Raw genomic sequence first — 23,989 nt, 5'->3', positions numbered from 1 at the left:
GGGAGTCTCCGTTCAGGAGATTTGTGTTTCGGCGAATTGGTCTTCGCCTTCTACCTTTGCAGCCTACTATCACCTGGATATCGAATCCTCTTCGCTAGCGCATTCGGTTCTGGGTGCAGTTGCCTCCTCTACGTCATAGAGGAGTCGGATCTTCCCCTCCCACAGGTGGGCATGTAGCCACCTGGGGTACTTTGGGGGGACCCTGTGTTTTCCTTATATAGTGTGTCTTACTTATAAGGCGGACTTGTCCTTTTCATTTAGTTGAATGAGGCGGACTTCGGTCTGTCAGGGTCTCTCTTTATTTTCTCATGCCTTCACACCCAGGTCCGGTGGGCCTGGGACCTTCTGGGTGATGGGTCACGCCCGTTTGGGCTGTGCTCACCCGTATGAGGGGTGTGTGGGGGTATGAGAGTAGGTTGTGGCTTAGAGGGGAGTTTAAGAATCCCAAGTGGGAGGTCATCCTGGAATATTGACAGTAAACGGTAGGTTCCGTACGGAACCATTGTTTACTTAGATATGGAAGGATGACCTCCCACGTAATGCCCCTCTGTTTCACTGAATGTGGCAGAGAGTGGTATTAAGAGGATGTTACTTCCGCCTCCGGGGGTTTATATAGCCTGGAGGCGGGTCACTCCGGGTTGAGTGACAGGCCCTTCCTACCTACGTTAGTACGGGAGCTGAAGTAGTTTCTCTGAATGATCGCCAGGGGGCGTCATTACCCAAGTGGGAGGTCATCCTTCCATATCTAAGTAAACAATGGTTCCGTACGGAACCTACCGTTCTCCAGTGCATTTTGACACCAGTAAGACTCCGTAAATCGAGAGATAAGCGACCGTCAGGTCGCATACACAAACTTTAGAAGGCAACGGTAGCCAATCAGGAGGGAATATGGGAAATGGCACAGATCCATGTTAATGACTTGACTTTAGAGATACTGTGTACCACTTTGCGTGATTTTAGGGCAAAATCTGTAGGAGTAGTGTCCAAAAAAGTGTCTTGCAAGAATCGGCCTCATGGTGGTGCTAGAAGAGGAGGTTGTGGTTTGGCAGCCAAGGAGTGTGTGTGCAAAGTTTGGCATGGATCGGGGCAATGGTGGCGGAGATATGAGTAGGGCAAAAGTGTGACGTGTGACGTGATGTGACAGACTGACAGACAGACAGACAGCCGGTGGAGGTTTTGATAGTAACTGCGACCTGACGGTCACAACAAACATGTTTAACCACTATCAACCAGGCATCATTATATTTGGGCATGCCATTATATGGCCCAGACCACTGGCCTAGAGGTCTGTGCATTGCGGGTTTGAGTCCTTTAATTGTCAATATTTACAGCATGTCTCTTTTACTGCTAAACGAGCGCTCGTTTTAGAAATCGTGTGTCCCGGCCGCCATTACAAACGTTCGTTTTTTCCCCGCCACAGCCTGTCTGAGCAGATGAGGGATGGAGCGGGTATATACCAACATGGTCATACGTGGACACCTTTTGGCTGTTCTCAGAGTGCATGTAGTGTTGTGACAGGCAGTCAACTGAGCGCTGGCGGGCTGGGTGTAGCTACGGCATCTAAACAGCACTCTGTGTTAGGAGACGCGGACATTAGTGCAGACAGACAGCACAGATCTCGTTACAGGCTAATCCTCCGTGAAAGCTCTGCTTTCGAACTCCCTCTACTCACACTGCCTAGTGCCTGCAATACTTCTCTCTCTGTCTGCCTATGCAATGATGCAATTTAAACTTTTACAGTCATTGTTAGGAAAAACTATGCTATTTCCATCAAAGATTTTATCTAAAAAATTACAAATTAAGTTTATAAGTTAGCAACTATCCATTAATTTCTAAAATGTAAGCACTACTGTATATTCCGAGGCTCTGTATCTGTGTTCTCTTTTAGGTGCTGTAACAACTGTAATTATAAAAGTTGTATCCTCTCTAAATGGGCCACAGCATGGGGTCCGAGGATACTATTCTGGGCATGTCAAAATAGGCGACATTCACGTAAAATAGGCTAACATTTGGAGAAAATAACAGATCTATCATATTGCAAGCTATTCTATTTTTGACAGAGATATTTGGTTTAGCAGGAAAAAATGACAGGGTTAGATATAGACCACTGGGGAACCCAAGTCAATTTAGTGTATAGGGTTTAATTGGTTAAAATGTGATATATTTTTGTCTATGATCACAACACATGATGCAGAAACTAGCAAGGAGAGCGTGGACAGTCCAGGCTTTCGATCAACAAAACCCAAATCATAACCCTTAGTATTATCCTTCTCACCCTCGCTCTCCTTTAATTAACACTCAGGATTATTCTACAGTGTGGATAACTTATCCCTCTGCACATCAGCTTCCTCTCTCACAACGTTAAGTTTCCACTCTCTCTCTTCATCTCCCTCTTCCTCAGTCTCACTCACACCTCATCTTTTTCCAGCTATCACACATCCTTGCTGCCAGACAGCCTGCAATAGCTGCTGAGCCCATATCCACAACAGGCTGTGATGCTAGAGAGCTGCCACGTGTCTTTCAAGCTGACTTTGAACATCCCCACCCCCACATGTGTGAAAAATGTCGGAACTTTATTCTGCAGCTCTCATTTGCAATGTTGTGCGTTCTGGTCGTTTGACCTAGCGGATCTATTTTTGGTTTCCCCAACGTGCAGAGGAGAAGATACCGTCATCAGCCCCAAACCCTTAAACTCTCACTCTTGATTGAAGTGATCGATTAAATGGCCCTCAAGGGTGAGAGAGCCTTGGACGTATGACACTCTGTCAAAGTCCACTGGTATGAGTTGAAAAATGCACGCTTGTCAATCATCCAAATTAAGTCCTTTGTCATTGCACTGAGAGATAAAACATTTCCCCCAGGCAGCAGCAATGTACATTTAAATAGTCTGCATTTAAAAAAAACATGTGAGCATTTCCCTTATGACTGTGAAATGGTACAGAATATTCTTTCTATTGTGGGCCATGCAGTGATACCGACTTCAATTCTAGCGTCCCTTTATCTTTAGATAAAAGGCTCTATAGTGATCTTAATATCCAATCAGAGTAAAAGCTGAGCCGCCAATGTTGATATGACAACAAACAGGAAATCCATTGAGATGAGAGCTCCGTATACATTTTGCATTAGGAAAGCCTATGAGATGTTGTGGAAACAGCCAGCCACATGCATAATCACATTTGTTTAGTGTAAGCTCATTTCCATTCTTCTCTTCTATTATCTTCCTATATTACTCTGTGTGGTCTTTTGGGATGATGCTAGGCTGTGAAGAGTACCATCATTACCATCTTTTCTGAAAAGTCAACATGTTGAAGATTTGATGCAGAATAGGCAGTCTTCCCTTGCAAATAGAACATCTAATAAGGTACTGTCCACATTTCGATTTGGTCAGAGGGCTTATGGCCAGTATTCTATAACAGTGGTTCTCAAAGATTTTAATGTCAAAGACCCCCAGGTAGATGCATATGAGATCATTCTGTGTCTGGGTAGCTCAGTCGGTAGAGCACCTGTCTGGTAACAGGTCACTTTGGACTGCAAGGGTTTGATCCTGGGCACCGCCAAACTCAGTGTACGAGTAGCATGGCTTGGGTAACTAAGTCGTACTGGGAGCTGATGGTAGGTGTTGCGCTCCACCTCAGCAATCCATCTCCCAGTGCCTAGCGCATTGAAAAGGAGATAAGACACCATCTCTCTTGGCTGATGATACCGACAATAAGTTTGTGCCAGGGAGAGGAGAGACTTTTTAATATTAGATTTCGAAATAAATTCTACAACTGCCAATACTCTTGGAAGAGGTAAAAGTGGAGAGAGTGAGACCTATGATCTGAATAGTCATTCTCATAGATTCTCTCATTGGGATAACTTCTAGCTGGTGAAATAATTGTGAAATTAAACTGTTCCTTATTTTGCTGGGGACCCACTGGGACCCCCTCATGGACCCCTGGGGATCTACTTTGAGAACCGCTGTTCTATAGAACGGGGGCAGTGTAAGCTTGCACTGCCAACACATAACATATTCAGGCAAGGATCAGAGATATAGGGTTTTTACATTAGCTGTGTGCTGTGCATGCTATCTGCAGTAGTTAGCTGGAGAATGACACACATTGGCACGGCGAGCAGGCCTCCCCAGGCAGTGTGGGTACAGATACTGTACCTCTATACTAAGCTGGATCACACATGACAGGCTCAGGCAGACAGCAAAGCATCCTTCCTCACTACCAGAGGGGCTTAGCTGTGATTATTAGAGCAGGCCAAACACACACACGCACGCACGCACGCACGCACGCACGCACGCACGCACGCACGCACGCACACACACACACACAGTATGGATGTACTGTAGAGAGATTATCACACCTGTACCCTCAGGTACAGGTGTGATTTTTGTGCTTTGATTTTTAATATTAATTATCTGTATTATTATGCAAGATGATCACATTTACATGTCTAATATGTATTAATGTATTTTTTGGTTTTTATGTTTGTGAAACACATAATCTTGTTTTTGAAATAAAGTTTATTATTAAATGATCTATTATTATCTATTACCTACAATAAATGCATGAAATCTCTGCGTGTATGCGTGTCTGCAGTTCCCTTATCTTGAGAACCGTCCTAACATGCTACTGTTGCCAGGCAACAACACCAAAAAAAGCTTAGGTTAGAAGAAAAAAAAACATGGTTAATAGTTTATTACTTACAAAATATTAACAAAATATATTAAAATAAATAGGTTTGAGAAAGGAGCAGTAGAGAATGTGCCTTCAACCAAGAGGTGGTGGGGGAGGACTATTGAGAGACATCTTCTGGTTTAATCAATATAACTCTACTCTTGCGTGAAAAGCCCCTCCGTACCCCCCCGATACTGCCTGGGCTAAACTATATATTGATCATGTATATATGGTAACCCTTTGATTTCTGAAAAGACACATTTCACCCCAGAAAAGGGATGTCAGGGTTCATGTGGCAGACCTCCATGAAACAATAAAAATCCAATACAAATTGGAACCAAATGGACCCATATAGTGCATTACATTTGTACACGCTCAGGGTTTGCTGCGCACAGCTCTTTGAGCTGAAGAGGTTCAGGTCAGAGAGCGGCAGAGGGAGCGAGGCCAGGGAGGCTTATTGATGATGTGGGTGATCAGGAAAGCTGCTCAGATCAATATAACCCACAGCATACATACTATCAGGCTGACATATTATTTATTATACTACTCCCTATTCGTTCTCCTAACCACCCACTCCGTTTTATTTTGGGCAGCTCTGATGGGGAACATCAACACTGCCGTCTTATTCAGTGTGTATATATAGGTTATATATCGTCGTTGTCGGGTGAAAACCTTGTATGTCCAAAACCGTTCGTTTTGCATTTATCATTTTAAAAATGATTTAAACTAGTGAAAACAGCCTATCTACAAGCATACAACGCCTCGCGGTGCGAGGCGTTGTGTGCTTGTAGATCTGCTGTTTTCACTACCTTTGTGCGACGGCCTTGTATGATGAAGCAGGGATTTACTTTGGGAGAAAACAAACAAATTTGAAACTTGGAGATACGAGGTTTCTGCCAGACAGTGACGATATACAGACAGACAGAGCGCAAGAGAGAGAGAGAAAGTCATCTTGTTGCCAGGAAACCTGAATAGATTTGTTTTACGTGCTAGAGACTGTTGCTCTCTCTCTCTCTCTGTCATTAGATCACTTGATCAATCACGCTCCCATCGTCCCTCAGGTTGCTCTCCCTCCATGCAACACCCATTCCAGCACTGTAAAGTCGACAGCTTCAAAAGCTCCCATTGGCTGCCAGTGACATCACCTGGGGCAAAGTGTTGAGTCAGACACAGCAGCACACATTTATCTGAAAGGCTGTCGCCATCTTGTGTCCACACAGAGAAATGCACCATCTCTCTGTGTGGATAGTGGACACAAAAAAAGGGGTTGAGCGGTAAATTGGCTTACAACACAGTCTGGCTAAACACAGACCATTAAAGTCAATTAGGCTGTAAGTCATCCTAGATTGAGCTGATAATTAAGACTAACTGGATTGGGCTCCTTCTCTTCCTCTGACCCTTAATGGTTTGTGATGGTTTCAGCTGCCCCCTGCTGTTCTCAGGTTACTGCTGGATCACGGCCTTCATTAACCTTTCTTCTTCTTCTGGTTGGTCACACACATTTGTCTATTGAAAAATAAGGACCTGTGTTCTCATTGTGTTTGATTAGATTTCGTTCTGTTTTAAATAATGTTCAGATAATCCTTCATTCTTCTTGATGATGAAGTTTGTGGAATGACTGTTGTTGGGGTGTTCATTATTAAATTGAGAGGTCAGGGTACCAAAGACTATAAAAATGGGACCCAATGCCTCCCAGTTTGGCACTCAGCATCAAGGCTTAGATTGGGGGTAAGTCCCTGCGACATACAAAGTCCTACCGTCATGTCCAGGGTGTGTACTTGAACACCAAGCCGCCTCACACTACAGAAACAGGAGACAAGCTCCTCCAAAACATACATATGTACACACACACACACACACACACACACACACACACACACACACACACACACACACACACACACACACACACACACACACACACACACACACACACACACACACACACACACACACGTACACACGTACCTTGCGGCTGGTGTAATGTGCATGTTTTGACAGCTTGCTGTTGAGACCCTGCAGGAAAACTTCATCAGTGACTTTGCCAACATTCATGCAGGCCTCGTCCAGCACAGAGAAGATCCCCTTGTGCTGTTGTTCCACTAGATCTATGATGATCTGATTGTTGAAGTAATCAATCTGACAAACAAAAAGACAACACAGCGAGTGGGTGAGTTGTATATAACAGACTTTAAAAGCAGATGGGGTCGAGCAGATGGAACAAAATATAAATTACAATGGTCTGCAAATGCCTAATTTATACTCTGTTGTTGTACAATGGTGTACTGCGCCGAATACAGACGATCAACAAGCTCACAACTTGTTACATCGCAATGCGTTGTGAGCTTGTAGATTGTTGAGGTGGGTCTATAAGGCAGTTAATTCAAATTTATCTGATTTTATTTGGGGAGAAGAGGTAAAAATCACACACAGTAAAAGTGTGTATGGATTTTCTTTCCCCAATAATCCCCCACTTTTTTATGTCAAGAGAAGAGAGTATATGGGATGGAACCAAAAGTTTCCTGCGTACATGTTTCCAGGGGATGCCTTCTCTCTGGTACTCCTCCTGTTCCTGTTTCAGCACCAGTTGGATGAAGAGCTGCTGCAGTTTCTCGTTGCAGTAGTTGATGCAGAACTGCTCAAAGCTGCAGCAGAGGCATGGGATGGAACATGCATGTGAACAATGGATACATAATGACAAAACAACAAATTATAATCTCTGTTATTATAACCAATCTATCACTGACCTGTTGTTTTGGAAGATCTCAAAGCCATAGATGTCCAGCACCCCGATGACCGTGTTCTTCCCATGGACTCTGGCATCGTAATTCTTTACCTCGATGATGTCATTGATACGGCCCACGATCCAGCAAAACAAACGCTCATACATGGCCTGGGGATGAAAATTCCTTGTTAAATGTGCTCCACCTCAGCAACCCATCTCCATGGGGTCTAGAGGATTAAGACCATTAGGGGTATGCAGATTTGACTACCGGTATACAATGTTTTGTTTTTGATCATATTATTATCAGAAACATAATTAAGAAACTTTATATTTTCATAATATGCACCAGTTTAGCCCCCAAGCAGAAGCCACTTGTGTCAGTTAGAAAGACAAATGTTAATTGCATTCCTACACTATCTTCTGCCTCTGCCTGTGTGACTCATGCTTGAATAAATCAGTGCGAATCACTGTAAAAATATGACAGCACAAGCAAGACAAAGACCAATAGCCAGGTTTCTCTGGTTGAATGAAGTGAATGAAAGGTCATTATCAGTGAATCAGCAGCTAAGTGAGTGACAGTAACCTTGGCTAATGCATCTCGTCCGTAGCTGGCCTCCTGGAGCGTGTGCTGCTTGTCAATGACGTCCCTGCCCGTGGCCACTGTGCGGTACAGCAGAGCCTTCTCCACGTTCTCCTCCTTGGTGGATAGCATCTCCCCAATCACGGACACCACCTTGGTGTTCTCGATCAGTATCACGTCTCCGTCCACTCCGAACGTCAGGTTCCCCTGACAGAGAGACAGAGGGAGAGAGAGAGAGAGAGAGAGAGAGAGAGAGAGAGAGAGAGAGTTTGGGATTAAACGATAGTGAAGCACAATGGCGCACCAAGGTCAGGAAGGGTTGGTGTGTTGGTGTTAATTCCAGAAATAAGACAAAAATGAATCCCCTGATATTCGATAGTTACAACAACATAAAAATGTTTTGACTATGTTATGAGGCCACTTAGTTTTAGTAACCAGTTTACCTTCTACAAGTATTACATAACAGATTGAGTATACAGTCCAGAAAGCAAACAGAACCATCTTGATCTCATGACTATAGAAATATACTGTGTACTGATTTGCGTGATCTTTGGATAAAATCTGAAGGAGTAATTTTAAAAATTGTGTTTTACATAAGTCGGCCTCCTGGTGGCACTATAAAAGGCAGATGTGAAAGATGCAGGGCAAAGGTTCTTCCTTGACCTCAAGGGAGTGCGCATCCAAAGTTTTACACTGATCAGTGGAGTTATAGGTAATAATACAAATGGGCCTGTTTGTTAGTACCAGATGTAGGATGGTTGCCAGGATCTTGTAAACGGTCTGGATCTCATCTCCTGTGAAGCCGATCACTTTCATGGCGTCGGCCACGGCTTTGAATTCTGCACCATCATTAATGGAAGACTACAGGGAGAGAGACACACGTACAGTATAGAGAGAGAGAGAGAGAGAGAGAGAGAGAGAGAGAGAGAGAGAGAGAGAGAGAGAGAGAGAGAGAGAGAGGGAGAGAGTAGAATGAACGTTAACCACATTAAAATGTCAATACTGAATAGCAGATCTACAAGCTCACATTATGAGTTGAAGATAGTCTACTGTTAACCAGTGAGTATATATCAAATGAATGAATGTCATTGGTGTCAAATGTGAAATGTCAACAACATCCCGCATTGCCTCATCCTGTTCCGATTAAAACCAATGTATTTCTGTCTGACATCATGTTCTGCTTAGATTTGTTGCATTTCAGGATTCAAATGTGAAACGTTTTCCTCACATGTGGGACAATGTCAACTACAATCAATAAAAGAAGAAGAGGGAAAAAAGCAATAACACTGGTCTTTTTGTACTTACAATAGGAATGTCAGAGGACCACATTTTAATGAATAATACCCCGGTTCAGAAGCGGAACCTTCTGACAATAAAAACATAGGGGCCGCCATGGCACACAATGTACAAACCGCCACTTCAGCTGTTTGAACTGTGTGTGTGTGTGTGTGTGTGTGTGTGTGTGTGTGTGTGTGTGTGTGTGTGTGTGTGCGTGTGCGTGTGTGTGTGTGTGTGTGTGTGTGTTCCATGACGCCAGCTTGTTTTGTTGTTGTAAAGTGGTTTGCTTCCTACTCATTAAGCTCCCAGCGAGAGGCGGCAGAACACTGCAGATGTCTTAATATGACAGGGAGCAGTGAGACTTACACAGACAGAACACACACACACGATCATGTAACCTAAAGATGCTGATCTATGAAATGCTGACATAATTCTTTAGCCTTATTAATAGACCTACAAACATTTTAGGTATTTGCCTCACGTAATGCTGTTGGGTGTATGCCATGGCTAGAGAAAGTAAACCCCAGCTGTAAACAACAATGAAATGAACAATAAACAGAGCACATCTGTGAGCCATGTGTGGTTGTCTCTCTCTCTCAATACATTTTAAAGATGTGTTTATTTTATGACATTGTTTTAGATAGGTCAGCATAGACAGACAGGAAATCAAGGGCAGAGAGAGGTCTTGTAGAAAGCCTGCATGATTGATGGTCAGACCTCAAGCAGAGAGAGTGGAGAGTGTGTTTGGACTCGAAAACAGGTCTTAGCATATAGTTGTGGGCTCGCCTGGAAGGCGAGCACACGTATGTTATCTTCATTATTTATAGTCAGTCAGTATCTCCTCAAAACTTTGGCGCGATTCAACTCCTACACACTTACACCTTTCAACACCATTCAAATGGTTGTGTGTTCAGCTTACTGTGGACACGTGTGCTTGTATTTTTCATTTTGAAATGTTTTGTAGTTTTAGAGAAATTTAACTTTAAAAGAATCAAGTTTTAGGATTGATCCTGGGCGATGGGATGTAAATCCCATAGCCATTTATCCTAGAGCCCGCAGGGACAGTCAGACATATTAGTGGTTGTTGTTGGTTGTCAGGGAGATATCAAAACCAATGCATTTCCAAGTCAGATCCACAAACGCAATAAAAGCCATGCTCCACTCCTCAGTCTGGAGTGGCCATATAGAAGAACGCCTTGGTTATAGACATAGTGGAGGACAGATGTGATCTGGGATTGTTAGCCTACAGTATATGCACTCAATATACTCCACTACAATTGCATTTGACAGTTGCTGGTTCCCAAACACAGAATCAAAAATGTAGATCTAGAACACATAGAATATGTACAGTACAGTAAGGTTCAGTAGAGTACAGTAAAAGTACAGTAAGGTTCAGTAGAGTACAGTAAAGTACAGTAAGGAACAGAAAGGTACAGTACAGTAAGGTACAGTAGAGTATAGTACAGTAAGGTACAGTAGAGTATAGTACAGTAAGGTACAGTAGAGTACAGTAGAGTACAGTAAGGTACAGTAGAGTACAGTAAAGTACAGTATAGTACGGTACAGTAGAGTACAGTAGAGTACAGTACAGTAAGGTACAGTACGGCACAGTAGAGTACAGTACAGTATAGTACAGTAAGGTACAGTACAGTAAGGTACAGTAGAGTACAGTAAAGTACAGTACAGTAAGGTACAGTAGAGTACAGTAAAGTACAGTAAGGTACAGTACAGTAGAGTAGAGTAAAGTACAGTACAGTAAGGTACAGTAAGTTACAGTAGAGTACAGTAAAGTACAGTAAGGTACAGCAGAGTACAGTAAAGTACAGTACTGTAAGGTACAGTACAGTACAGTAGTGTACAGTAAGGTACAGTACAGTAAGGTACAGTACATTGCAGGAAGGTGCAGTACAGTATAGTAAGGTACAGTACAATACTGTAAGGTACTGTACAGTACAGTGCAGTAAGGTACAGTACGTTTCAGTAAAGTACAGTAATGTACAGTATGGGACAGTAAGGTACAGTACAGTAAAGTACCGTAAGGTAAAGTACAGTAAGGTACGGTACAAATCGGTACGGTACAATACATGGTACAGTAAGGTATGATACAGTACAGTACAGTACAAGTACATTACAGTACAGTACAGTACAGTACAGTACATTAAGGTAAAGTACCATAAGGTACCGTCCACATTATGTTTTAATTTTATTTTGATTTAATTGTCCATAACGTTAAGTTCATGTAATAACACTGCTTGTCTACATTGTATTTTCATTACCATTTTACGTCAGTAAAATGAAAGAGAGCATTGCCTGGGACCTTGACACTTTTTACTATTATTTTTTTGGTTGGAAGTGAGCCCACACTGTTTCGAAGGAACAGTATTTCTAGTTTATCTCCATATTTTAACTTTATGTGTTTGTTAGTTTTTTCCACAAATTAATGCCCTACTTGATCATAAATAAGATCTGCTACCTTTGCTGTTTTTGAATTTGAATCCTGGAAAAGGTTTTGTACATAGGAGGTTTCCACCTGCCAGAGACAATAATGGTCCATACCCCAATGGGCTGAGCCAAAATACTTTGACCAATTACTGTAAATTGATATTGTGAGGCTATTGTGAGAATAGCTAATTCCTTTTGAATTATATGCATTTTCTTCCTTCAAATATAGCTAAAATATCTGATCGACAAGTGAGTAAAAGAAATAGAAAACTGGCTGTCAGAAATTATTTGTTTTTCCCCCATTTCAAGCAAGAATGGAGAGAGAAGAACTTTGATTGATTGACGCTTAAATATTAGAGCTCTGAAAAAGATTGAAGCTAGATAAAACTTTCTTTCTGTAGCTTTTGTAGACCCAGTGTTGGCCGCCATATCACGATATTACGACATCCAAAATCCAGGACGATATCTAGTATCATATCATGATATCGATATATTGCTCAGCCCTACTAGAGAAGTCCTGCCTATCCTCCAAAGAAATCCAACCTGAGAAACGCAACATGTTGTGCACAGAGCGTGCCCACCACATTCTTTCAATGTAAGTGGAATTGAGTTGTTTGGTTCCACATGCAGGTGACCAGATGGTAACACAGAGGGCTCGTACTGGATCTGGTTTCCCGATGGAGAGTGGTCAAAGGGGGGGTGAATGTAGCAGACTATCCCTGCCTGTGGCCCAGAAGCTTAATATCACAATCAATTGACCACGGGAAATCCCTTTTATCGAGTGGTAAAGTATATGTATGATTTCCCATGCAGGAGACCAGTGTTCCATTACAGGTGGTGACTTACAGCAAGTAACCTCAACATCAAATCCTAGCCTTTTATATACTGTACATGATGTTATGAACAGTGATAGCCAAATAGGTTGAAGTCAACATAGCATAGCCCCATCACAACAACATAAAAAACAACATATTAGACAACATAGGCTGAATGTCCTGTTTGCTCTCTGTGTACCTACAGCCTACCTTGATCTGACCTCCTATTTTGATGTAGTTGTAGACTGTTGGATCCTTCTTGACGTGCAGAGAACGAAGGAGCGACTCAGGACCTCCTCTCAGCAGCTGAGAACCAACCAAACATTACTTTATTATTATTTAATTACTACATCTACAAAACACAACAGACACACACAGACACACACAAACCCGCTCACCTGGTAAAATGAGTGAAAACTTCTCTCCCCCTCCTGCTGGACAATGACCCTAGACTGCAGATGTGGAAGAAGCAGTCACAGATCAGATGTTATACTTTTAGAATTATACGTTTATGACAAACAAACTTGCTAAATAAAGCAAAACACCCAAGGAATAAATATACAAATGTACAAAATGGGTTGAAAATTACTCAGCAGCACTAATGTTGTACCCTGTCACTAGCAGCATCAGTTGTAAGTTTGAAACTATCTAACCAATCTGGGAACCCATTCAGTAAAATGGGGCAGCATCTCCTTTTTTGTGTAAAACAGGAACTCTGTTTGCCTCCTCAACTTTCTTTGTCCACTTCCTTCCTTCCGTCCTTCCTGTGTTTATTCTTACAAACAACAACATTAAATGTTTAAAGGAGTAGTTCACCCACAAAATTACTTTTTTTCTATTGATTACTCATGCCATGGAGACTAGAGTTCAATAATATGTTTTGGTTTTTGTCACATTCCTAAGACAAAAATTTGATTAGAGTAAATTTACCCCCATTGATTCCGAATGGGGGTACATTTATTGTTATCACATTTTTGTCTTAGGAATGTGACAAAAAACTAAAAATATTATTGAACTCTAGTCTCTATGGCGTGACTAATCAATAGAAAAAAAAGTCATGTTGGGGGTGAACTACTCCTTTAAGGCAGTGTTGTACACTGTTTATATCTGTATTTTTATGAATGAAACATAGTCTACCCTCTGTATTCCTCTGTTCTTTTTCACAAATTGCAGCCTCGTTATAAAGATTTGAGTGATATACATGATTTGTTGCGCACAGGGATGGGAGAATTCATGTCAATCAGCTCAATTCCTAAGCATACAGTATTAGGAAGGAATACAGCATCCAATACAACATGACATCTGGAGGACAGAGGTGGTAAGCAGGCAGTAATTGGATTTGGCTACTCACAACTAATCTTCGCCTCCTCACTCGAAGGTGCGAGTATGCAAGGAGGATGGAAGTTAGAGTGTTGGAATTTGGCTACCGAGATGTTTTCCAAACCAGCTCAGAGGCCAGCTGGATGTCTGGCACCCCCTACCTTCTCCAGCAGGTAGTTGTTGATGTGGCCACCGATTGGGTCCCCTTTGAAGTCAAAGTTGATATCCATGTACTTGCCGAAGCGGCTGGAGTTGTCGTTGCGGTTGGTTTTGGCGTTGCCGAAGGCCTCCAGAACACAGTTGGATTTGAGCAGCATGTTCTTCACTCTGAGGGTAGTACAGTACATCAAGGGGTAAATACGATGGGGTGAAGGGTACCGTGGGGTGAGGGGTACACAGGGAGAGAAGTGATCACCTCGTCTCTATGCCTGTGCATGTGCAGTCTCAAGACCAAGTAAAGTTGTCAGTTGTATATGGCTTCACTGAAGTGACCAAACTGAACGCCATAAACGTCTTATACGTCTTTGGACCTCGGTGCCATAAACGTCTTTTACGTCTTTTTAATTAATCAAAAGTTTTATCATTTTTTCATAATTGTAATTTCAAAAAAATCGCTCTAGAAGTTGGCCATATGCCTCCGTGACCTGAGCGATACGGCCGATTTGACTGTAGCACCAGTGTAACACAGTCCGGCGGAAAATCGGTATAGCCGAAGATTGGTTCCGGCCGTTTAAATGTTATCTAAAACGTTCGTTTATACACTTTCCCGTGCATCCCTGACGAACTATAAGTACTCAAAAAACGCAGAAAATTCTCAGGATTCCAGCGGTGCCATCCATTCTTCTCTACCTATCCTTGATCGCGATCGCCAGGGTTCCGAAGTGTGTAGCATGCTAGCTAAAAGGCCTGGCCAAAATGTAAACAACAGGCCCAAACCCAAAAAAAGATGGACGTCTTCTTCCTTCTTCTGTTAGTTGATCAGATAGTAGGAGACCACCCTCTGGTGGTTTTCAAATGGTATTGCACTCCAGATTGCACACAGGGCCCATCACAGCACACACATATGATGATGATCAAGACATCTTACACATGTTCTATTGAAGCCCAAATCTAATGATAGGATATATATATATATAAATATACATGTTTTCCTTTGTAAGAGGGGTAGTGTGGCTTTCGATAGAAGCATAGATTTATATATGTAATTTAAGTACAAAATATGATTTTGGCCCCCATAAAAAGGCAAAATTAAGCAAAATGGCTGGCACCAGTTTTGTAGATTTTGAATAAAGGGTGGCATTCACTGAGTTAAGGTTGTCTTACAATCAGTGGTGGAAAAAGTACTCACATATTTTACTTACGTAACAGTATCAATACTACAATTTAGAAATACTCCATTAAAGTAAAAGTCTGGGATTCAAAACATACTTCAGTAAAAGTATGAAAGTATTGGCTCAAAATGTACTTGAAGTACCAAAAGTAAAAGTATGAAATGGGTATGAAAATAGCAGATCTACAAGCTCACAACGCGTCGCATCACGACACGTTGTGAACTTGTAGATCGGCTATTTTCAAATAACCAAGGTATAAAATAGGGCTAAAGTGGTTTATGTATGTTTTTATAATTTATACTGGCAAAGTAACTAGTAACTAAAGTTCTCAAATAAATGTAGCGGAGTAAAAGTACAAGGAGATTTAGTGGAGTAGAAGTAGAAGTATTGGAAATTGGAAATAATCAGGTAAAGCAGTTACTTTAAAAAAGTTACTTTACACCACTGCTTACAATGAATAGCAAAAGTAGCTAATCTACAAGCTTGCATCGTGTAGCCTTGTGTTGCGAGCATGTAGATGGTTACTTTTGCTATTTCTGAAAAATGGTATTCTTTGAACAACTTTAACCTTGCAGTGTTGCATTCAAAGTCATCTTTTGCAGTGTTAGTTATAAACCGACAAAAGACCAAGAGATGGCCGTTCTGTTCTGGGCCATTTAACAATATTGTTTCTCTCATGAATAGAAAGAGGGATGACATTGAAGGCTACATATTGTGGGTGCAGTCTGAAATGTCAAGTGCTCTGTTTATTTGAACTAGCCCTTACCCGTTCAAAGATATGAGCTCCAAAATGATGTGCAGTGTGTGGGCTATGGGATGTGCACTGTGCACACAGTATATGAGGGATGGAAAGTAACTTTAACTGGTGCTTGCATGATGTAGGAGCATCAATGTAAGAAACCCGTTTCGTTTAATGGCTACAGAGATACTGTCCCCCCCCCCCCCCCCCCCCTGTCCCCCCCCCCCAGCCCGCCCGCCCACCCGCCTGCACACACACCCGCCTGCCTGCACACACACACACACACACACACACACACACACACACACACACACACACACACACACACACACACACACACACACACACACACACACACACACACACACACACACACACACACACACACACACACACACACACACAGAGCTGGTTAAACATGTTGCCTCAAGCTAGAGGCAGAATAGATGTGCCTCATGCTAGATGCAGAATAGATAGTAGATACACCATTAAAATGCTAATATACAGCATACGATTTGTGAAAGTGACAAACGGGCTTCACAGTTATGTCAGGTGTGTTCATATGCTGATGGTGATGCGATTTCAGATCAATTGCTCCAGCCACTGAGGAGAAACGCTGTTTCAGACAGACAGACAGACACTCAGACAGACATTCGCAAAATTATAGTATAGATATGTGGAATCAGGCAATACAAATTGTAGCATGAAAAATAAAATCAACAAACACTACTGTAAGTACCATAGACTCAAAATACAAGCATGCAGACTCAATCCTCCATTATGTAGAGTTCTGTCTAGATAAAAGGCTTACTGACTTACACTGACACAGCTGGCTTTCAGCAACATGTTTTTCACAGTGAACCAGGGGATTCCTGACTGTTCATTCTGCTGGTACTAACTAACAGCTCCCCTGGTGCCCATTAACAGAGACTGAACCCTTAGATGTGCTAGTGATACCTACACCACTCCAGTAATAAACAATATATTGGACACACCGGGCAGAAGCTGAGATTTACTGCAAGAAAGAGTTATACTCCGACAAGAGAGCACACACACATTACACCTATTTTTTAAGTTCTTGCTTTGGTTGCCTGTTAGTTAATATGCTAAGCTATGTACGTACAAAGAAAAAGTACAATAAAAATCTGCAGAGTTAAATGAACTCATCAGATCAGGAAATTAGTAGACATGTGCAGAATACAGTATACGGTATGTGCTCTAACCCTCCTGTCAGCATTTATAACCCTTTAAAAAGCCCTTCATTGACCACGGTCCAACAGGGGTCTATACTTGGTCCTCTCCTTTTCCCCTCTATATCAAATCTCTTTTGCAAGGATTAGCACTACCATGCCACAGATAGCCATAGGCCTACACTATAGTGGTTTCATTATTGTCAATTGAGCAACAATTTAGTTCTGACAATGAGTATATAATAAACAAATTCAACTGAAACCCATATTTTGGAATAAAAACAATGATACAGTATGTTTAGCAGCATGCTTGCATTTGATAGATTTAATTTAATTTACATGGAAAGTCTTTCATATAATTTAAAGAATGTAATACCCAATATTAGAAGAATCCTGATACTATCCCATCCTGTCCGCAGTGTGCTATTCCTACGGGATCTGAGGAGAGGAGGGGGAGGAGCTTCAAGGACGCGCTGTGATAGGCCAGTAGCCAAGCGCTCTCGCCTAAACATTATTTACTATTTTGTCGACGGAGACATGGTCAATAACTACTTTATCGGCCAAAACGGCGAGAGAAGCACTTCCGCGTTGGGCGTGGCCTCTGCTCAGCTCTGGTGGGAAAAACATACTAGCATCCTGTCCTAATCCATCCAATCCTACGGTTTGAGCGCCATTCATGTCTTTAAAGCAATAGTGGAAGGAGACAGTGGCAGGCTGTTCCATTATGTACTCATTCATTACCATTTTATCTGTAAATCTGCAGACATTTTCCCTGCATCAACACAGCTTCTCTGAGCAACACACTAAATTCCTCAGTGTTAACTTATCCATTTGTAACAAAATGTAAACAAATGGACCCTTACAAGCTCACAGTTACATTAAAACTGGGGATTTGACTGTGTACGTTCCACTTCAACCAATGCCATATTTTCGGTCGTTGTAGATACAGTTCATGACATTTTCATTAAATATTTTATTTATCTAACAACACACCACAGCCAGTGTTCATGACCATACAGGGATTTTAGCCTCTGCCTAACGGGAACACACCCAGTCTATTATTAGTGGCAGTAATATCTGGTTGACTATTAACGCCATCTGACAATGAACTGAGAACCGCTTTCAACAGGCTCTATGCATACTGTAACTGTAGGATTCCAGAAGGTGGCATAGTGTTTCCTGTTCTAGTTCTATTACGCATAACTTGGTTTGATTGGCTCGTACAGTTATGCACATTGGCAATGATGGTTCAAGGCTTATGATTGTGTTTATCTTTAGCCTGGCATGATAAGTTATCTATAGCAACCTATAAAACTTAAGGAATACCAGTCCCAAAGGCTTCCGGTCTACAGCGCTGTGATGATGAGTCATCTACGCCTTGGTTCTGTTGAGCTACATTTGGTGCATGTGGTGGATCACCACAGGAAGAAGACCAGTAATTTGGACCTTTTTACCCATTAAAACCAGAAAAGCAGCTGTGTCATTTTAGATTTCAGCTATATATATATATAGCAATAGTTGTCTATTAAAAAAATTGCAGATGTACAGTACAAGCTTGTAGATCTGCTATTTAAAAAAAAATGCTTCTGGGAGTCCCTGGAACAAAATATTTTGTGATGGAGGTCGGCGGCGAAATACATATAATTTTGGGGTATTACTACTACTTTGTGGGGACTTTGAAGAATAGTATACATGCTAAATGTACAGATGCAAGTGCGCATGCATGCACAAATGCACATGCGCACACACACACACACACACACACACACACACACACACACACACACACACACACACATGCGCTTGCGCACGCCTCCTTATTCATTTGTACCCCTCCTGACCGAAACCAACCACTCCTATGTGTATAGAATCAACACTGTGTTCATGTTTTAATGCCGATAAGAGTGTCTCACCTTTCAACTTCAGCCCTCTGATTAGGATTGGTGATAGCAGCGATGTATTGCATGATGTACTTGCTGGCTTCCGTCTTCCCTGCCCCACTTTCTCCTGCAATAAGAACACAGCGTTATCCACTCCATTGCTGTGTAAACAAAAAGAGGAGTACATAGCGCATATACCATCCAGTAATGCTTTACTTGTGGCTATAATCTGCCATCTTGGCCTAGAAGGGACCAAATAGGTTGTCAAATGAACTTTATATAAATATGTGACCAATGAAAAGTATTAACAAGAGCTTGTGACTAAATAATAACTACATTGGATTTTGGATCTAACAGGTTATTTTTTTCCACTTCCTGAATGAAGTAGCAGTTTTGGTTGACATACTGTACAAGGTTTGCACCCGACAGTAGTTTTGCATAGCCAGACAACTATTCCACAATCTCCGAATGCTATAGAGTCTGGAACGACAGCTCCTGAACGGCGAGTAATGGAAGCTGGCATTACCGTACAAAAACATTTTTTTTTAAATGTCATTTCTGCTAAGCAGCAAGCTAAATATGCTTAGATGATTTGTATTTATTATTAGGATAAATGTGCGCGATGTGAGGCGGAAACGGAAGTGAGGAGGAGGCTTCACTTCCACTTTAACCGGGGGTACTCATCATTCTTCTTACGTTACCCCAGACTGTATGACAGGAGCATTTGCAAATCGTGGAGTCAACAGTCTGGCCACGCGAAACTAACCCGACAGTGACTAAATAGTGGCAAAAGTGAGCTATAACTGGACAGGTCATTTAAGTCACTTGGATACCAATATAAACCCATAATATAAACCTGGCAGTCTATTCTTCCTCCCTGGATGAATTTAGACTGTATATTGTGCCTGTATAGTTATATCCTAGTCTGCATGTCTGACAGCCACCAGTGATCTAGGGAGGTCAGTTCTCCTTCCATCCACTAAGTGGTGCTTCATCAACCACATAGTTTCTCCATGCTGTCACACAGCTTGTGGCCACTTTCTGTGTTTTCTTAGCGGAGGGAGAGAGCGACAGAGGAGGCAAAACTGCTTCTGCTATTTTCAGCTGAATGGGGGTCATATAGATTTTTCCTCAACAAATCTGTCCACCATAAATAGCACAGGCTGTGTAGGCTATGTCCATAGCTCCAGAAAGACAAGATCTGATGGGTGGGAGGGGAGGGCTGTGGGTTGGGAATGTTTGTATTGTTTGTTATTTTCTGTTTATAAAAGGGGGGAAATTACAATGTTGGCTACAGTATAACCTGATAACCTGATCAGTGAGTTTGTTGTGAATTTTCTCTTGTGTTTGAGATATTATATTAATAAAAAAGAAAACATTAGGATCTGTAAGAACATTTTCATTCAAATTAAACAAAAACACAATGTTTTTTTTTTTAAACTGGAATAAATAAAGGGTTAAAATAAAACTTGTTACACCTGCAAGTCAGAAGACATTCACGCAGGGGGCCTATTTTGACCCGGCAGCAGTAGGGGGGGGCTACCCTTCCCCGTTCCCCATGTTACCTGAGATGACAATGCAGGTGTCTTTGTTTCGCCTCTTCATGGCTTTGTAGGCGGCGTCGGCTATGGCAAACAGGTGCGGCGGCCTCTCGTACAACTCCCGGCCCTTGTACTGTTCAATGGTGTCACGCCCATAGATGTTCATGGCACGGTATGGATTGACGGAGACCACCACCTCTCCGATGTAGGAGTAGATCCTCCCCTTCTCAAACCTGGAAGACACAACATAGTGATTTGGTGTTATCATCGTCGTTCCAACTGCATTATATGATCACAGAGTGAATAAACATTCATGTAGGCTACGAGGGCTTCAAGGTGATAGTGTTGCTTTGCTTAGCGCCTTTTACAAAGCCCCATCTTTGTCACAAGTCACAAAAGAAGCATTCAACAGGTCACTTGGGAACACTGAATGAGACGGAAAGCCCAAATAAAAATCGAAAAGATTGTCACAGAAAGCAAATATAGTCTTTTCACGCCTTCAAGAAAGAAAGCAGAGGTGATATCATGTTTCCACTATCATTTATAACCTCTTGTTTGCTTGTATTAAATGACCAGCTATATAAACACTGCACCACAAAATATGACATCTAATCCACACCACACCTGTTTGCTCAGGTTGGTACACAACACGTTTGCATATTATATGTGAGCTCTTGACTCTCTCTATCTATGTGACAGGTTTATCATCACAGTAAACAATGCAGTGGGGTCACCAAGCCTTTGCCCTGCAAGCTGTGATGCATTCTGGGCTACATCCTACTTCAAAACCTCACTCTATATAACAATGCTTCACTATCACGACCCAGGAAGGGGACAAGTTGGTCCGTGTGAACACTGATGGCTTTCAATGGCATCTGTTTGGTGTGTTTGTATCTGTGTGTGTGCGTGCATGCGTGCGTGCATGCGTGCACGCGTGTGCGTGCGTGCGTGCGTGCGAGCCATGTCTATCAGTGCTGCGTGACCCCAGGAAGGTTATCAGTGACATACCAAACTTACAGGTCCAGTTTTTCCACTCTCAGAATAGACATTTATACTCAGGATTTTACCATGTTTGCAGGCACTTGTGTTTCTATTGTAGACCTCACTTAAGGTCTCTGTCAGTCAGTCTGTCGGTCTCTGTCGGTCTCTCACACATATTTCACTGTGTCTCTTTTCTGTGTTTCTCCCCCTCTCTGCCCCTGGCTTCCTTCCTTCCGTTCAGCGAGGACCAGCACAGAAGAAGAATGGCTCTTTTCTTCATCCCTGCAACCACAACCACAACCTCTGCTGCTGCCCAACAAACAGGCACATCCCCCCAAAAAGGGTTCATATCATATCAATAGGCCTTAATATTAATCATTTGAGATTAGCATTACTTAAACACTTTCTTTTTTCTTTTTTTTAAAGATATTTTTGGGTATTTTTCTGCCTTTATTGATAGGTATACAGTAGGCTGACAGGAAATGGGGAGAGAGATGGGGGGGTGACACGCAGCAAAGGTCGTCAGGATCGGGACTCGAACCTGCAACTCTGCAAGGGCTGGATTACCAGCCTAGGTGCCTGGACCACTACCCTTTGGCCCAGGCCTACTTAACCACTTTCAACCTGGCGTCCACTATTTTGGGGATGTGTTGTGAACGTAGATCAGCTATTTTCACCTTTTGTTGTAAGACAAAGTATACAGGGCTTAACTGGCGGACAAGGTGTTAAACTGTGTCGACCAATTTCTGTGTGCAATATCAAGTAATATCAGATATCGTCGTTGTCGGGTGAAAACCTTGTATGTCCAAAACCGTTCGTTTTGCGTTTATCATTTTAAAAATGATTTAAACTAGTGAAAACAGCCGATCTACAAGCACACAACGCTTCACGGTGCGAGGTGTTGTGTGCTTGTAGATCGGCTGTTAGTGTTTTCACTACTTTTGTGCGACGGCCTTGTATGATGAAGCAGGGCTTTACTTTGCGAAAGAACGTACACATTTGAAACTTGGAGATACGAGGTTTCCACCCGACAACGACGTTATAATAGATACAGTATGTACTGTAGAAGGCGTAGGTCCACTGCATAGAATGGGCCAATGAGCCGCAGAAGTCCAGTGTTCCTCCAAAAGGTCCTGCTGACAGGACGAGACAGTTGCACTAAAAATAAACCCACAGAAGAGCGGTCCTACAATGAGAGGTTTGTGAGGTGCTGGATCCAAGAGCAAATCTGGAAAGCAGTAGAGACAGTACCACAGTCCTCTATGCTCCCCTGTGCTGACGCAATGAAAATAAACCAGGTCTCTGCACACCGGGTCTTGGCTAAAGGTTGAGGAAACCGTAACCAAAACATAACAGACGCAGATTAAGATGAGTTCTGAAATGTGAAGCAACAACAGCGCTACCGTCATGTCCTTCTGCCCTGAAAACCTTGACTGTTGATAAATGTGTGCCATGACCTCTCTAATCCCTCTAATCCTCCCTAATCTGTACCATGATCTCTCTCCCTTAAGAGAATTTCTATGGTGTGTGTGTATATATATAAAGCATGTGGGCTTGTGCCTGTAATTAAATATGATCTGAATAATAAACTAGTACGTCTATGTAATGATATGTTGGATTATAGCAGACACCGGGAAGCAGAGAAGCCAGAGTTACTAAGCTCAGAACTAAATGATTAAACATAACAATGTCGTCTTATCTGGTGTTGGGTTCCCCTACGCAGCATGAAGATTGAATAATGTAAAAGAAAGTCACTGGTCCACCCACACACACACAAACAGGGAGTGAAAGGGCAGGGTCATGTCAACTGTATTAATAATATCCAACTAAGAGGGGGCGTGTGTGCAGGTCATCACAACAGCCATCTACTATTAAAATGAGCTATTAGACGATCAACGCGTGGCACTCATCCTTGTTGTGTGACTCTCACATAAAACTGAAGACAAGGATGACCTGCCACTCATACTCACAGTGAGTACTCATGTCATGATGCACACGCTCTGCTGGGCACCAGTTGCTGCCACACAGAGACCGGGCGCTCAGCCGCTCACACTTATGCAGGGTGGCATATGAATGAGCACAGCATGTTAAAGGCGGGACAGGCACCTTGGCAAGCTGCACTGTTAAACAATGCTACATGGAGGTTACGCTTGTCTGGTGGTAAGTATCTGTAAAGAACATTACAGGCATGTTGTCTGGATGGCATGTTTAACCCACTGATGACGACTCACTTGAGTCAATCATTTTTCTAAATATTCTCTGGTCATGTGCTTCCAATCGTTTCAGTTCAGAATGAAAATACAGTACATTTGTGTCTTTGAAGCATTTTAAAGTGCGGATTGATTTTAAAAGTATAGTCAGGGTGGCTATAGTGGCTGAGCAAGTTAGTGCTTTGTGCAATGTGCACAGTGAGCCCTTTACACTGACCTATCTGAAACAAAGCACAGAAAAATATAAAGCAATGAATGTGAAAATGGTCTATATGTACGATATAGGATAG

General features: G+C 42.3%; 1 protein-coding gene across 1 annotated transcript in view; it reads right to left on the bottom strand.

Moving 5' to 3' along the window:
• The window catches only part of myo1d (myosin 1D), a 155,232-nt gene that overhangs the window by 99,119 nt on the left and 32,124 nt on the right, over window positions 1-23,989 (bottom strand). Inside the window, exons 2-11 of the mRNA XM_080748114.1 lie at window positions 20,533-20,741; window positions 19,001-19,094; window positions 13,989-14,154; window positions 12,906-12,959; window positions 12,718-12,813; window positions 8,717-8,833; window positions 7,976-8,179; window positions 7,415-7,560; window positions 7,198-7,312; window positions 6,636-6,806 (exon numbers count right to left, since the gene is read on the bottom strand). Of these exons, the coding sequence (XP_080604240.1) occupies window positions 6,636-6,806; window positions 7,198-7,312; window positions 7,415-7,560; window positions 7,976-8,179; window positions 8,717-8,833; window positions 12,718-12,813; window positions 12,906-12,959; window positions 13,989-14,154; window positions 19,001-19,094; window positions 20,533-20,741 (1,372 nt within the window). The remainder of the gene's footprint in view (window positions 1-6,635; window positions 6,807-7,197; window positions 7,313-7,414; window positions 7,561-7,975; window positions 8,180-8,716; window positions 8,834-12,717; window positions 12,814-12,905; window positions 12,960-13,988; window positions 14,155-19,000; window positions 19,095-20,532; window positions 20,742-23,989) is intronic.

The sequence above is a fragment of the Nannobrachium achirus genome, assembly GCF_963921795.1.
Source record: "Nannobrachium achirus genome assembly, chromosome: 18".
Taxonomy (NCBI): domain Eukaryota; kingdom Metazoa; phylum Chordata; class Actinopteri; order Myctophiformes; family Myctophidae; genus Nannobrachium; species Nannobrachium achirus.
This window is presented reverse-complemented; position numbering and strand designations above follow the sequence as displayed.